This window comes from Muscardinus avellanarius, assembly GCF_963383645.1.
Source record: "Muscardinus avellanarius genome assembly, chromosome: 3".
Lineage (NCBI taxonomy): Eukaryota > Metazoa > Chordata > Mammalia > Rodentia > Gliridae > Muscardinus > Muscardinus avellanarius.
The window spans coordinates 4,494,278-4,508,513 of NC_137788.1; the positions used below are offsets into that span (position 1 = coordinate 4,494,278).

At 62.4% G+C, this 14,236-nt stretch overlaps 2 protein-coding genes across 2 annotated transcripts; one reads left to right on the top strand and one right to left on the bottom strand.

The window, feature by feature from the left end:
• Positions 1-1,994: 1,994 nt before the first annotated feature.
• Positions 1,995-2,850, top strand: HES3 (hes family bHLH transcription factor 3; the record flags this gene model as incomplete). Its single annotated transcript, XM_080692181.1, has 3 exons — positions 1,995-2,090; positions 2,172-2,253; positions 2,480-2,850. Exons 1-3 carry the CDS (start codon positions 2,010-2,012, stop codon positions 2,848-2,850), a joined length of 534 nt encoding a protein of 177 aa, XP_080548307.1. The 5' UTR covers positions 1,995-2,009.
• A 3,350-nt stretch (positions 2,851-6,200) lies between these two features.
• Positions 6,201-11,413, bottom strand: GPR153 (G protein-coupled receptor 153; the record flags this gene model as incomplete). Its single annotated transcript, XM_080691263.1, has 5 exons — positions 6,201-6,737; positions 7,031-7,215; positions 7,736-7,928; positions 9,990-10,419; positions 11,058-11,413. 5 exons carry the CDS (start codon positions 11,411-11,413, stop codon positions 6,201-6,203), a joined length of 1,701 nt encoding a protein of 566 aa, XP_080547389.1.
• Between the last annotated feature and the right edge of the window lie 2,823 nt (positions 11,414-14,236).

Here is a 14,236-nt window from a genome sequence, read left to right on the forward strand (position 1 = left end):
GGGGCTAAAGCGGGATCCTGCTAGCCTATCCTGGGCTGCCTGCTCCACCGTGCTCCCGGGGTCTTGAGCCATATCCTGAATGAAGGAAAGGGGTGCAGGCTAGAACTGTCTCCAAAACATCCCTGGTCTTCTCTACTGCCCACCAGAGAAGTCCCGCTGGCGTGGAATCCCAGCCCTCCCTTCCCTGTTGGGGAAGGGTCCTCCACCCGAGTTGCCCAGCCTGGGAGCCCAGGGCTGGGGCGGGAGGGCAGCCTGGCGCGCCTCCTCCCCACCTCCCAGCTGGAAGCCCCTAGATTGGGTCCCAACAGGGTCCACCCTCCCGGCGTCCAGCCCCAGCCAGGAGGAAGCCTGCTGTGGCCCCGCGGGCGGGCTGCACGCTTTAATGGGACACGTGTTGCTGCGTGGCCCTGGCGGGCCCTGCCTGCGCCCGGCTTTGAGCAGCCGCAGGCAGAAAATTGCTGCATTGTCTGACATGAGGGCGACTAATGCGGCATCGCGGCGTGGCAGGAGCGTGAAGCAGGCGGAAAGGCGCCGCCGCGAGCATCCCTGGTCTCCAAGTCTTCATCAGGCCCGAGGAGGGCCTTTAGCATAGAGAGAGGGCGGCTGCAGCCACGGGCCTCCCTCCCGCAGTGGGCGGCCCCAGAGTGCTTGGGTACGTTTACAGGGCAGGCAGGACTTGTTAGGTAGACCCAGGAGTGAGGTCCTGACTCTACAGACAGGGACAACCAACCCTGCCCAGAGGAGATGGATCTGGGAGGAATCCCAGTCTCAGGAGGTGGTAGGAGAAGAGAGAGAAAGAAAAGACAAGCTGGGCGTGGTGGCATACACTTTTAATCCCAGCTACTTGAGGAGCTGAAAAGCAAAATGATCTCAAATTTGAGGCCGGTCTGGGCAACTTTGACCTTTTTTCAAAATTTGAAAATAAATATTTTTGGTAGCTGGGCGTGGTGGCGCACGCTTGTAATTCCAGCATTCGGGAGGCTGAGACAGGAGGATCGCGGTTTGCGGACAGCCTCAGCTACTTAGCGAGGCCCTTTGCAACTCAGTGAGACCCGGTTTCAAAATAAAGAATAAAAAAAATAGGGCTGGGCGTGCAGCTCAGAGGTAAGAATGCCCCTGGGTTCCATCCCCAGTACCGCAAAACACAAACAAAACAACAACAACTACCCCTGAGCTACATCCCAGCCTTTTTTTTTTTTTTTTTTTTTGGTACAATCCAGGGGCATTCTACCTCTGAGCTATACCCCCAGTCCTATTTTTTAGTCTTATTTTTTGAAACAGGGCCTCACTGAGTTGCAAAGGGCCTCACTAAGTAGCTGAGGCTGTCTGCGAACTCAGATCCTCCGGTCTTTGCTTCCCAAATGCTGGGATTACAAGTATGAGCCACCACGCCTGCCCAGTTAGCCTTTTTAATCTTTATTTTGAAACAACTGTCTCACCGTCGCTGAGGGCCTAAATTGCTGAGGCTGGCCTCACACCTGTGACCCTCTTGCTCCGGCCTCCCAAGTATTGACCACCACGCCTGCAAAACAAATAAATAAATATAAAAAGTAAGGAGGCATCCGGGGGTGTCGCTCTGCGGTAGGGCACTTGCCCGGCATACTCGAGGTTCTGGGTGCAATCCTAAACTTTTCAAGAGAGTGGGGGAAGAGGGTCCTCAGCGAGTGAAGGAGGGGCCTAGGCCATAGGAGGGGGCCCTTAGAGAGGAGCTGGAGACCTCCCCTCCGTCCCTCCCTCTGCGGTCCCCTCCCCCTCGGGTTTTTTCCGAGTTCGGAGGGCTTCATTGACATGTAAACGAGGGTCGCTATAAAGGCGAACCGGCATCCCGCGCCGGCGGGCCAATACCGCAATATGGGCACGGAGCCCTCCGCCAGGGGCGGCCCCGCCGGCGGCTTCCGAAAGGTCTGCGGGCCCGAGGCGCCGGGTGGGCCCTTCCCCGGCCCGCGGGCGCGGCGCGGGGGGCGAGCCTGGGCTCTAAACGCTCTGCTCCGCAGATTTCCAAGCCGCTCATGGAGAAGAAGAGGCGCGCGCGCATCAACGTGTCCCTGGAGCAACTCAAGTCGCTGCTGGAGAGGCACTACTCGCACCAGGTGAGGCGGGGAGGAGCACGGCGTGGCCAGCCTCGGCCCCTCCTGGGCCGCCCTCTCTGAGCCCTTCCTACTGACCGACAGATCAGGAAACGCAAGTTGGAAAAGGCTGACATCTTGGAGCTGAGCGTCAAGTACATGAAAAGCCTTCAGAACTCGTTGCAAGGTAGAGTGGGGAGCCAGAAGAGGGCTTTTCGGGGTTGGAGCCAGGGAAGCAGGGGTGGGTGGAGGAGGCCAGCTAGGGGAGGAGGGGTCCCCGGCTCTGCCGCAGGGTGGGGGTGGGCAGCAGAGGCCGGCGGGTGGGCGCAGGTCCGCACCCCGGGTGGTTCGGGTCGCCTTACATCCCGCCCCCTCTCCTGTCCACATTTTTTCTGGTGTGCTGCCCCCTGCAGGGCTCTGGCCCGTGCCTAGCGGGGCCGAGTACCCGTCGGCCTTCCGCGGCGGCCTCCCCGACGTGAGCCAGCTCCTTCGACGCGGCGAGGAGGGCGGCGGCCTGCGCTGCCCCCTGGTGGCCGAGCGCGCGGGCGGCAGCACCCGGGACAGCGCCAGCCCGGGCCCCGAGGCGCCGGCTCTGTGCGGCTCCTGCGGGCCTGCGGTCTGGGCTCCCGCCCCGACGGCCAGCGGCTCGCCGTCCCCGCCGCCCCGGACCCGCCCTCCTAGAGGTCCCCCCGGCTGCTCCAGCAGCGCCCCGGCGCCGCAGCCAGCGTCCCGCCACCGGGCGGAGAGCGCGGGGCCCGGGCTGCGCGTGTGGCGGCCCTGGTAAGGCCTGGGCAGAGGACTGGGCTCAGGGGGGGCCCCGTCTGGCCTGGCGACGTGGTGACTATTTCCGACGTACCCCTGGTGACCGAGGGACACTTCAGTGCCCCCGTTCAGGCCCTGGGGCGGGGGCGGCTTGGTGGGCGCCGCACCCCGGTGAACCTGGCACCCTACACCGAGCGCCAGGCGCAGAGCGCGTCTAGGCGAGACCCACCCCCAGTCCAGCCCACCTACGGAGGACGAGCCCGCCGTCTCCTCCCGCCCTCTGGCGGGCCGGGAGGCGCTGTCCTGGGCCGCGCTCCTTTCCCAGGGCCCCCGGGCCCCCGCCCGCCCCCGCCCCACGGCCCGGCCACGGTGGGAAGGTCGCCTTCGCAGCGGCGCGGAGCAGACCCCTGGCAGCGAGGAGAATCGCTGCCCCGCCCCGGCCCATTCAGCGGGCCCCCGGCGCCCGGTTCCCACCGGCACAAAGCGCGCTGCGCCCCGCCCCGCCCACGACGGGCTCCCAACCCACCCCCAGCCCGGACCCGCCGGGCTCCCACCCACCCCACCCCTCCGCTCGCCGCAGGGCCCACCCGGGGACTCGCTCTCCCAGGCCGCCCCTTCTCGGAAGCCCCGCCCCCAGGCGCCCCGCCCCCCCCCGCGCCCGTCCTGGGCGGACCCTAGGGCTTGGTGGCGGCCGCTGGGGGGCTGCAGGACGCACCCGGGCCCCTCTCGAGGGGGCTGCACGCCTTCCACTCGGCAGAGAACACTGGCTCAGACTCCGAGCCCCAGCCCCGTGGAGCTCAGAACTCCTGAGCTGTAACGCCGCCAGGGAACCCGAGGCCCTCGACGGCCACTCGACGCGCCGTGTCTTTTCGAGGTGCATCTGAGGTCTTTTCTGCGCTTGGACTTTGTCGATGGGAGACAAGCCGCTGTTTCTTCCCCCTAGGCCTCTGGAGAGAGGCCGCCTGGGCGTGGGGTCTGGGATCCCGGCACCTTCTCCCACCAGATTGTAATTCGGAATAAAGACCAGGTGAACCTGTGACGCGGGTATAAAGAGGCCGCGAAGGTTCTAATTTCTTGTATAATTCCAACTTGGGTGCGCCTTTTTGAACCACAAATACAAAATTTCTATAGGAGCATTGGGGGGAGGTTGCTGGTTGGTCCTGCCCTTCCGGTGTGCTCCAGTCGCGGGGAGAAGGCGCGGCAAGGACTCACGACGACTTGGCCCAGCTCCCAACCCACCCAGCCGGCTCTCTGGAGCCTCGGCTTCCCTCTCCGCCGAGTGGGAGAGGGGTCGGGACAAATCCCCGCGCTGGCCACCAGGTGGCGGCCTCGCACCGCAGGCCCAAAGGGGTTGGTTTCCAAATTCCAGCAGCGTTCTGGGGCAGGGACCGGACAGAACAGGTCCTGGGCAACCGCCCTGCCCGGCTCCCTTCTCTGAAACGACACTGACTGGCAGCCCCTGGCTGGCGCCTTACCCGGGAAAGATTGCTAGCTGCGCTACCGGGGCCTTTCCTGCGCCGTGCGGCTGCTGCTCGAGGTCCGCCCCACTCTAGCTTTTGCCTGGAGAAAAGGCGCTAGTCTGAGCTGTAGCTATCGGAGGGATTCAGGTTCCAGAGCGAGAGGCACTGCGGAGCGCTGGCCAGCCCTGCAGTTAGGTTCTACGTGCAGTTAGGCTCCGTGTAACCAGCTTTGGAATGCCAGGTGCAAATCATAAGGACGATTTTATTGGGTCCTGTATAGAGAAATGCTGTTGTCAAAAAACTACAAACGGAGCCCTGGCTCTGGGCCGGGTGGTGGTGCTAGACAGAGCTCCTCCCCAGCAAGTCCAGGGTCGGGCTTCTTAGAAACTGCAGCAAACAGCCTGGAGGCTGAACCCTGGGATAGAGCCCCAGGGTTCTCCGCTTGGGTCCTTAATTTTTTGTAAAAACCAGGGCTGGAGTGATTGGGGGAGGGAGGACTGTGTCCCCACTGCAAGTATTGCCATTGGATATGAAAGAGTGAAAACTCAAGGTGAGTGGGCCACCGGGGCAGGGCAGTGGCTAGCGGGTGGCCTCTGCCCCCACGTAAATCATGGGTCCTTGAAGGCACGGCAGCTTTGGTGAGAGGTGGCCTCTCCCGTGGCCTGGGGCTGGACTGCAGGCCCCTGCATGTCACCCCCAGCCCCAGCCAGGGCCTGCATGGGCCTCTGAAGCCCACAGTGGGCAGTTGCCAGCCTCACCCCACTGGCCTCTCCTGGAGGGTCAGGAGATGGGCCTGGCTATGTAAGGGGCGGGAAGGACAGGACAAGGGCCGGGGCTGACCTTGACCCTGGCTCCAGGCCTCCACTTCGGGGAGTGACTGCAGGTCACCGTGCTGTCCCTTCAGCTCAAAGTCCCAGCCAGCCGGGGCCTCTGTGCTCCTGGGGAGACCTGGCCCATGTCCCGTGGCAGAGCCCAGGCCAGGGGGTCTGGAGAAGCCCGGCCACGGGCGGGGAGGATCCTTACCGGGAGCCCAGGTTTCACGGGGAGGGTGCTGGGCACTGGGGTCACAGCCCTCTTTTCCTTTGCCCTAGTCCTTTGTGCTGTACGGCCACCACCTTCACGGTGGGGTCGCAGAGGTGGCCGACGCGGTGGGTACAGGCATCTATGGTGGAGTAACAAGCTTGGACGCTACTGGTGATCAAGGTGGCTGTGCTCCCATGGTGTTGGTGCAAAAGTGTTGTGCTTAGCGGAGTGTGAGTCCTCAGGAGTGCAAGGGGTGCTGGGAGTGGAAGGCCTCAGGCCTGGGGGGGCCACATGCTGGGGGGCAGAGGGCCCTAGTGTGCCTCTCACGCCCGGCCACTCAGCGGCCAGGGCACACGAACCACCACGAGACTTCTTCAAACGGCCCTGAGAGATAACATGGTCACCTGTTCCTTGCAGATAGGGAAACTGAGGCAGGACAGGCCAGAGACGGGGAGACCTGCTTGGAGAGCCTATTTTGGGGCTCTGAAGACCCCTGTGCTTAAAGAGACCCTCTGCAACCTGGCTTGAGGTTGGCAGTTGTTGGGCAGAGTGGAAGGCCCCGTGCTCCAGTTCTCCTGGCCGCAGCTCTCCCAAGGCCAGGACTTCGTTCTCTCCGATGGTGGCTCTGTCCCCGTCCAGCTGCGGAGGGCTGAGGAAGGCCCGGCAGATGAGCAGACGCCACTCACCATCAAGCCCAGCCTCGTTCTGCCCGGAGATGGGGGCCGGCGCAGTCTCCCACAGCAGCCATCATCCCCCGAGGCAGTGCTGGCAGGAAGACAGGGGCGCGGGACCCCCGCTCCCTCGCCCCAGGGAGCGGCAGGGGCGCAGGTGGCATCTCTGGCGCTGCGCCCCCGCGGTGCCCGCCTGCCTTCCCGCCCCCGAGGGGCGCCTAGGACGCCGAGCCCAGCGAGTCCGAGTGCAGGGTGGCGTAGCCCGAGGACTCGGAGGGCGAGCTCAGGAAGCTGCAGAGGCTGCCGCCCGCCTCGCCCCAGGCCGCGCCCAGGCCGGGGTGCGGGGGTGCGCGCGGGGCCCGGGGCGGGCCTGGGCTCCACCGCGCGCCGCCAGGGGGCGTGCGGGGCTGGCCGGGCGGCGCGCCGTCGGGGGCCGCGGGCGCGGCGGGGAAGGGGCGCGGCGGGCGCCCCCAGGCGGCCAGGGCGAGGGCGGCGGGCAGCGGCGAGGCCGAGGCGGAGCGCGGGCCGGGGCCGCCGTCGGGGCGCGGCGGCAGCAGGCTCTCGGCCGAGCGGCGGCGCGGGCGGGCGGGGGGCGCGTCCTCGGCGAGGGCCAGCAGGCCGGGCCCGGCGGGCAGCAGCAGGTGCGCCGGGGCGGCCAGGTCCCCGCCGGAGCCCCAGCGCGGCAGGAGGGCGGGCGGTGGCACGGCCGCCCACACCTCCGCGTCGTCGTGGGAGAAGCGCCGCGCCGGCGGGACCTGCGAGGACGTGGCGGGGTTTAGCCGGGCGCTGCCCTCCCCGCCTGCGGGCATCGCGGGGCGCGGGCCGGGGAGCGGGGCGCTCTGGTTTGGAGCTGTGAGATCTGGCGCAAGGAACCGTCTCTCAGCCTCAGTGTCGTCTGCAGCCTGGGTCGGTTGGGGAGAAGGCTCCTTGAGGGGAGTTCTGAGCCGCCACGGGCGCGACATGAGCTCAGATTGGAAAGGCAGAGCAGGCGTGTTAGGACCGTCCCGGCCATCCCCGGAGGTGGCGGCTCCCGCCCCGGCCACCCTACCTGCAGGTATTGCATCCTGTCCTCCTGCGAGGGCCGCACTGGGCAGAGCGGGGGCAGGTCCCCGTCCAGAGCAGAGAGCGCGAACTTGGTCATCCTGTCCAGGGCCACAAAGTCACCTCCGTAGCCGTAGTCCAGGGAGCGTTCCAACACCAAGTCTGCGGGGATGCTGCCCTCCAGGCTGGTCTCTGCAGGGGCACACGGAGGCACGGGCCCTGGAAACTTGGTGGGTGGGGTCCTGCCGCCCCCTTCCCCAGCAGAGGGCCGGGAAAGGCTGGGATCCTGGGGTGAATCCCATGTGTGCCCCTTTTACCTGAGTCTGGGAGGTTAATCCTCCAGGATATGGAGTGGGACTGACTCCGCAGAGGAGGCCCAAGGTGCTTACATGGCCAGGCTGGGCCTAGCAGGACTGGCTGTTGTGGACACACGATCCCTGTGACAGCTCACTGGGAACCCCTAAGGTCAGGGCGAGCCCGGAAGCTCAGCGGAACATACCCAGTCTGGTGCCCACAATTAGCAAGGTTGACCGGAACCCAGGGCGGCTGAGCAGGAGAGGCACATGCCCCGTGGGCCATTTGGGTTGGGGCGACGGGCAGTGTCCGGCACTTGAGTGGGTCCTGTAAGTGTCACCCGGAGCCTCTGGGCCAGCTGTCCTGCTAACCCCAAGGTCTCACCCAGATGCAGCCTGCCCCCAGGGGCCGCGCTCACCATCATCCGAGTCCTCATCGTTGGCCATGAGGGCCAGGCACTTCTCCCAGACGGCTTTGAGGTCAGCTCGGTAGCGGTCACAGGCCCAGAGGAAGACGGGCAGCAGCAGTGCCTGGGCCACGGAGCACCACAGCACACACAGTACCATCCACGGCGCTGCGGCGTCGGCCCGCAGGCTGCTGAAGCCCACCACCTGTGGGCACAGGGCCAGGCCTGACTGGCAGCCCCTCCCCTCCCGCTCCTCTTTTGGTGGTCCAATAACCCACCAGCCAGAGGACATGGTGGCCATAAACAACTTTTTGGGAGGAAAGGGCCAGTGTGGAGGTGGGGGTCCCCACCCACTGGGCACTGCCCACTGTCCCTGCACCCGATGTGCAGTGTATCCACAGCACTGGGGTCTGCCATGGGAGAGCTGGCCGTGGATTACAGGTCCCTTTGCAGACGAGGAACAGGTTTGGGGACGAGGCTTCTAGCCTGCACTTTTTTGGGGGGGTGGTACTGGGGATGGAACCCAGGGGCATTCTACCTCCGAGCGACACCCCCAGCTCTATTTTTTATTCTTTATTTTGAAACAGGGTCTCACTGAGTTGCAGAGGGCCTCACTAAGTAGCTGAGGCTGCTCGTAAACTGTGACCCTCCCATCTCAGCCTCCCAAATGCTGGGATTACGAATGTGCACCACCACACTTAGCCTCTATTTTATTAATTTTGAAACAGTATCTTGACCTCCTGAGATTGCATCTGTGGTGTCTGGAATTCTGCCAGCTTCAGAAACAAGAGAAAAATCAAGTCTAGCAGAGGCTATTCCATTCCCAGCCTGCTCAGTAGCTGGTGAGTGGAAGATACTCAGGTGTGGTGGTGCACGCCTATAATCCCAGTGCTTGGGAAGCTGAAACAGGAGGATGGCAGCAGGTTTGAGGACAGCCTCAGCAACACAGTAAAAACTCAGCAAACCTAGTGAGACCTTGTTTCCAAACAAAAAGTAAAAAAAGAAAGAAAAAAAAAGAAAGAAAAGAAAAGAAGAAAGAAAGAAAGAAAGAAAGGATGGCTTGTAGTTCAGAGGTAGTAAGACCCTGGGAGCTGGGCATGGGAGTGCATGCCTATAATCCCAGTATTTGGGAGGCTGCGACCAGAGGACCCCGGTTCGCGGACAGCCTCAGCTACTTAGTGAGGCCCTCTGCAACTTAGTGAGACCCTGTTTCAAAATAAAAAATAAAAAATAGGGCAGGGGGTGTAGCTCAGAGGTCAAATGCCCCCGGGTCCCATCCCCAAACCCCGCCTCCAAAGCCCCTGGGTTCAATCCCGACTACCAAATAACAACTAAACAAAACAAAGACAGGGTCTCGGTGAGTTATTGTACACACTAGGCCTCAAACCTACAATCCTCCTGCCTCAGTCTCCCAAGTACTGGGGTTACAGCCACCTGCCCCTGTGCCCAGCCAGCCTGCTGCACCTTCTGCCAACACCTGCTCCATACCCCTTTGGCTTCTCCTTGGCCAGTAGCCTCCGCAGCCCTGCCCCTACTCTGGGGTCCAGGGATCAGACCCCATAGGACATTCAGAGGGCAGCAGATCCAGCCAGGTGGCCTCCCAGGGCTCCCTGTTTTCTCCTCTCCCTGGAGAGGCCTCAGCCTACCTCCTAGCCTGGAGTGACATCTGACAGTTCCTGCAACAGAGCGGAAGAGCACACGCTACAGACAGCATGCTGGAGCTGCTGTTTGGGAGCCCCGTGACCTTCCGAGCTGGCCTCGGCCCACTCCAGCCCCATGGCAGGAAGGCTCGGCTGTGGGGCAGAGGACCGAGGCAGACACGCTGGACCTTGGGCCCTTGTTACCAAGGCCTCCCTCGAAGCCGCCCTCGCCTTGACCTCCCCGGCCCTGGAGATCAAGCCTAACTTTCCAGAAAACCTTCGCGGGCTGACCTGGCCTTCCCTGTCCCCATCTAGCACCCTTCGACCTACCTGCCCCATGCTGGGCCCTGGCCTACAGGCAGCCCATGAGCTACCCCACCTTCCATACACCAGAGGGGCCTCGAGTAGGGAAGGAAGTTCCTCTGCTGTGGATGGAAAGACCCTCGTTCAAGCCCTGCCATGACTGCCTTGACTTACAGCAGGTCCTACACCTCTCTGAATGCATTTTCCAAATCTCTGCAATGGGGATGATAAGGTGCAGCTGAAAGCCTGGGGTCCGAGGGTTCACCCACGGAATTCCCAGAGCCCACGCCCCTGGCCAGTCCCCCACCCATGCCCTCACCCACCAGCACGGGGAAGCCCATCAGGCAGTCATAGATGACCACGATGGTGGCCACGAGCCCGGTGATCTGCAGCGAGGTCTTGGCCGGCTCCGAGCCGTCGATGGAGGAGCGGCGCTTGCCCTGTGCGTCCTCCACCACAATGGTGGGCACGGTGAAAGTGCGGCGGTTGGCCGGGCGTCCCACCTGCGCGGCCAGCGTCTGGAAGAGGGCAATGGCCGTGCACACCACACCCATGGCCACGCTGCCGCCCACCAGCAGCAGGAAGCAGACACCGAAGCCCAGGCCGATCTCGGCCACGATGAAGCGGCAGCCGTGGGTGTAGAAGCGCTGGCTCGTGTCGTGCCAGCCGACGGCAGGCAGGGCCGACAGTATGAAGGACACCATCCAGATGCCCATGACCGTGTGCACCGCCTGCTTCTTGGCATTGCTCAGCCTGGCACGGGGCAGACAGAGGAACGCCATGTCACCACGGGGCCGGAAGAGGCTCCTGACCACCTCTGACCCCCACTCCCCATACACGAGACATGCATGACCAGGGTGCTGGGGCGACCCCTCACGTGGGAGATCTGTGCATTCTTTCACAGAGCCCTCTCTCCGGGTCTGTCTGTCTTTCTCTCTTTCTTCTTTCTTTTTACGGTACTGGGGATTAAACCCAGGGACATTCTACCTCTGAGTGACAGCCCCAGCCCTATTTTTTATTCTTTAAAAAAAATTGTTGTTTTTTTTTGCAGTACTGAGGATGGAATCCAGGGGCACCCTACCTCCAAGCTACACCCCCATCCCTATTTTTTTTATTCTTTCTTTTGAAACAGGGTCTCACTGAGTTGCAAAGGGCCTTATTAAGTAGCTGAGGCTGTCCACAAACCTGGGATCCTCCAATCTCAGCCTCCCACAGGCAGGGATTACAAGTTCTGGACACTTGTGCACACCTATACACGCATGGCCCCAGCAGCCCAGCACAGGTGTGACACAACCACATGGGGCCCTCACGCGTGCACACAGGTACGCCAGCTGTGTCTCGGTGTCAGGTCGCACAGCCCCTCCCGAAGGACAGCGACTCCCTGAGCTCACCGGTAGTTGACGGGCCAGCGGACCATCCACATGCGGTGGTAGGAGAGGGAGGTGACGGAGAAGCAGGTGGCCAGGGTGAGGGTGTAGAAGGTGGACACGAAGACCTTGCAGAGGCCCTCGTTCCACTCGTAGTCGGGGCGCTGCCGGCGCAGCTGCACCACGGCGTAGGTGGCGATGGGCACGGCCACGTTGAGCATGTGGGTGGCAGCGAGGGTGCACAGCAGGAAGTCCAGCGGCTTCCACTTCTTCCGCTTGGCGCCGACGCTGAGGATGCCCCAGGCGTTGGCCAGCAGGGAGAGGCCTCCGCACGCCAGCCAGCCCACCGCGCTGCCCGGCAGCCGCCGCTCCTCACTCATGGTGCAGGCGGGAGCTGGCGGCTGGCCGCGGCATCCTCCTCAGGGCCAGGCCTCACCTGCGCTGGTTCTGGGACTCCAGGGACCTGGAGCAGCTGGGGGAGGGGCAACAAGCACTCAGAGACACCCCCGGCCTCGGCCCGAGCTCTGGGCCAAGGAAGCGGAGACAGGGAGGGCCTGTCTGGCTCGGGCATCCGACTCATTACCCAACCATGGCCTCCTGCTCGCCACCCAGGCGCCCAAGGGGAGGTACACAGGGGCGCCCAACTGCTAGGTCATCTGTGTTCTCAGGCTGGGCTGGGCCTGGGGACACTCTTGCCCCTTGACCCTGTCCAGGACAAGCCCTCGCCATCAAAGGTTCCCAAGTCCTAGCTGGGCGCGGTGGCGCACACTTGTAATTCCAGCATTTGGGAGACTGAGACAGGAGGATCGCACAGGTTCGAAGCCAGCCTCAGCTACTTAGTGAGGCTCTCAGCAACTTAGTGAGACCCTGTTTCCAAATAAAGTACAAAATAGGTCTGAGAGTATAGTCTGGAGATAGAAAAGCACCAAAAAAAAAAAAAAAAATAGGGCTGGGGATGTAGCTTGTGTAGCTTGGAGGCAGAATGCCCCTGGGTTCCATCCTCAGTACCACACACACACACACACACACACGGAAAAGGTACCCACATCCTTGCATGTCCTGTGCCATGGCTCCCCAGCAGACACCTCGGGGACTTTTTTTTTTCAGTACTGGGGACAGACGCCACATCTCCAAAGCCCTGGGCCGGGTCTTGCACATAGTGGGTGCTGTGGGTGGTGGTCAGTGCTGTGCCCTGGGCCGGGTCTCGCACACAGTGGGTACAGCAGGGTGGTGGTCAGCGCTGTGCCCTGGGTTGGGCAGGTGCTGCGGGGTGGTGGTCAGTGTTATGCTCCGGGCAGCCTGGGTATCCTGAGGGTTCTGAGCCCAGACTCTGCAGGGGGACTGCCTACTGCCTTCAGGTTTGAGTCCGGGACAGAGTATGCAGGGCAGGAGGTGTGTGCTGGGGAGGTGCCCGGCCCTGCTGCAGGGCTGGGGACAAGTCCCTTCCTCTCCTTCCTGAGCACTGGCTGCAGCCTGGAGCACGTGGCAGGAGGAGAGACACAGCTAAGTGAAGGCCTACTGTGTGCTCCGTCTACGCCCCCTTGGCCCTTCTCACCCGGGAGCCTGGTTCACCTCATCTGCTGCACTGCTGAGCGTTACACTCCTGGGCACCGACCACCAGGCAACCTGGGGCTCCCCGGGGACGGGCATCTCCATCTGGGGATGGAGAAGGCACTGCAGTGTTAGCCAAGCTACCTGGCTGCCAGGCAGGGAAAGGACCGCCGTCCTGGCCAGCTGGCAGGCACCCACCCGGGGGTTCTTTTGGTCTGTCTGAGGATCCCTTCCCAAGACGCTCCAGAGCCCTGGGGGATGCCTCCCATTCGTGTTGTGCCTGTCCCTGACCCCTGACTTGCGGAAGGGTCTAGTCTGGATACCAGTGTCCTTTGGCAGCCTCCTGGGCCAGGGAATCTTCTTCCAAACATTTATTAGGTCGCTGCTTAGAGGATGCCTCCCCGTCACCATCCAGACCCAGCGTGGGAGGCAGGGCGGCTCCCCGTGTCTAGCAAACCTCCCCAACCAGAGACAGAAGCCACAGGTAAGGAAGGGGAAAATCAGGGTCTTTTCTTTTGTACTGGGGATTGAACCCAGAGGCATTTTACCTCTGAGCTACACCCTCAGTCCCCCCCTTTTCCCTCAGGTGTACTGGGGAGGAACCCAGGGCATTCTATCTCCGAGCTACATCCCCAGCCCTATTTTTATTCTTTATTTTGAAACATGGTCTCCCTGAGTTACAAAGGACCTAAGTAGCTGAAGCTGTCAGCTTCCTGAATGCTGAGATTACAAGCGTGCACTATCACGCCTGGCCCCTCAGCCCTTTTAAAGAGCATTTTAGCTGGGTGTGGTGGCACATGCTTGTAATCACAACGTCTGGGAGGCTGAGACAGGAGGATCGCAGGTTTGCGGCCAGCGTCAGATATTTAGTGAGTCCTTCCTCAACTTAGTGAGACCCTGTTTCAAAATTTAAAAAAAAAATAGAGCTTGGGGTGTAGCTCAGAAGTAGAATGCCCTTGGTTTTAATCCCCAGTACTGGAAAAAAGAAAGATTTTGAAACAGGGTCTCAAGTTGCTGAGTTGGGTTCGAAGTAGGGATCCTCCTGTCTCAGCCTCCCAAGTACTGGGATCACAGGTGTGCACCACCAGCCCGGTTCTTAAGGGTGGACTGGACCGGGCTGTGGGCCACCTCCTGCTCCGGCTTACTGCCTGACCTCTGCATATGCATTTCCCATCTGCACCCAGGCACGACAGTGCCCACCATGAAGTGTGGAGGGCTGGCAGTCACGAGCTTTGCTGGGGAGGTGCCAGGGGAGAGCAAGGCCGGGCGCACAGGAGGCGCTCAGAAAATGCTGGCCAAGGGCCGAGCGAGACACTGGGCTGTGAGGCGTGGCTGTGGCTCAGACCTGGGCAGACCGTATCCACCCAGGCCAGCACCTGGATGGCACAGCTGCTTCTTGCGTTGGGTATGGCTGCCAGTCTGCAGGGTGTGGCGAATGGCGTGGGCCAGAGGCCGCAGACACCGTCGACCGCTACTTTATCAAACAGGACTCAGCGTGCACGGGGCAGGCTGGCATCCATTTCTATCAGCGCTGGGAGACCCTGCCTCAGATGCCCCAAAACACTGACCGCCGTGACCTCGGGGCAGGGTGGTGAGGAAGATACTGCCACTGAGAAATCTTCAGTGTCAGTCCTTCCCTTTGTCTAGCTTGA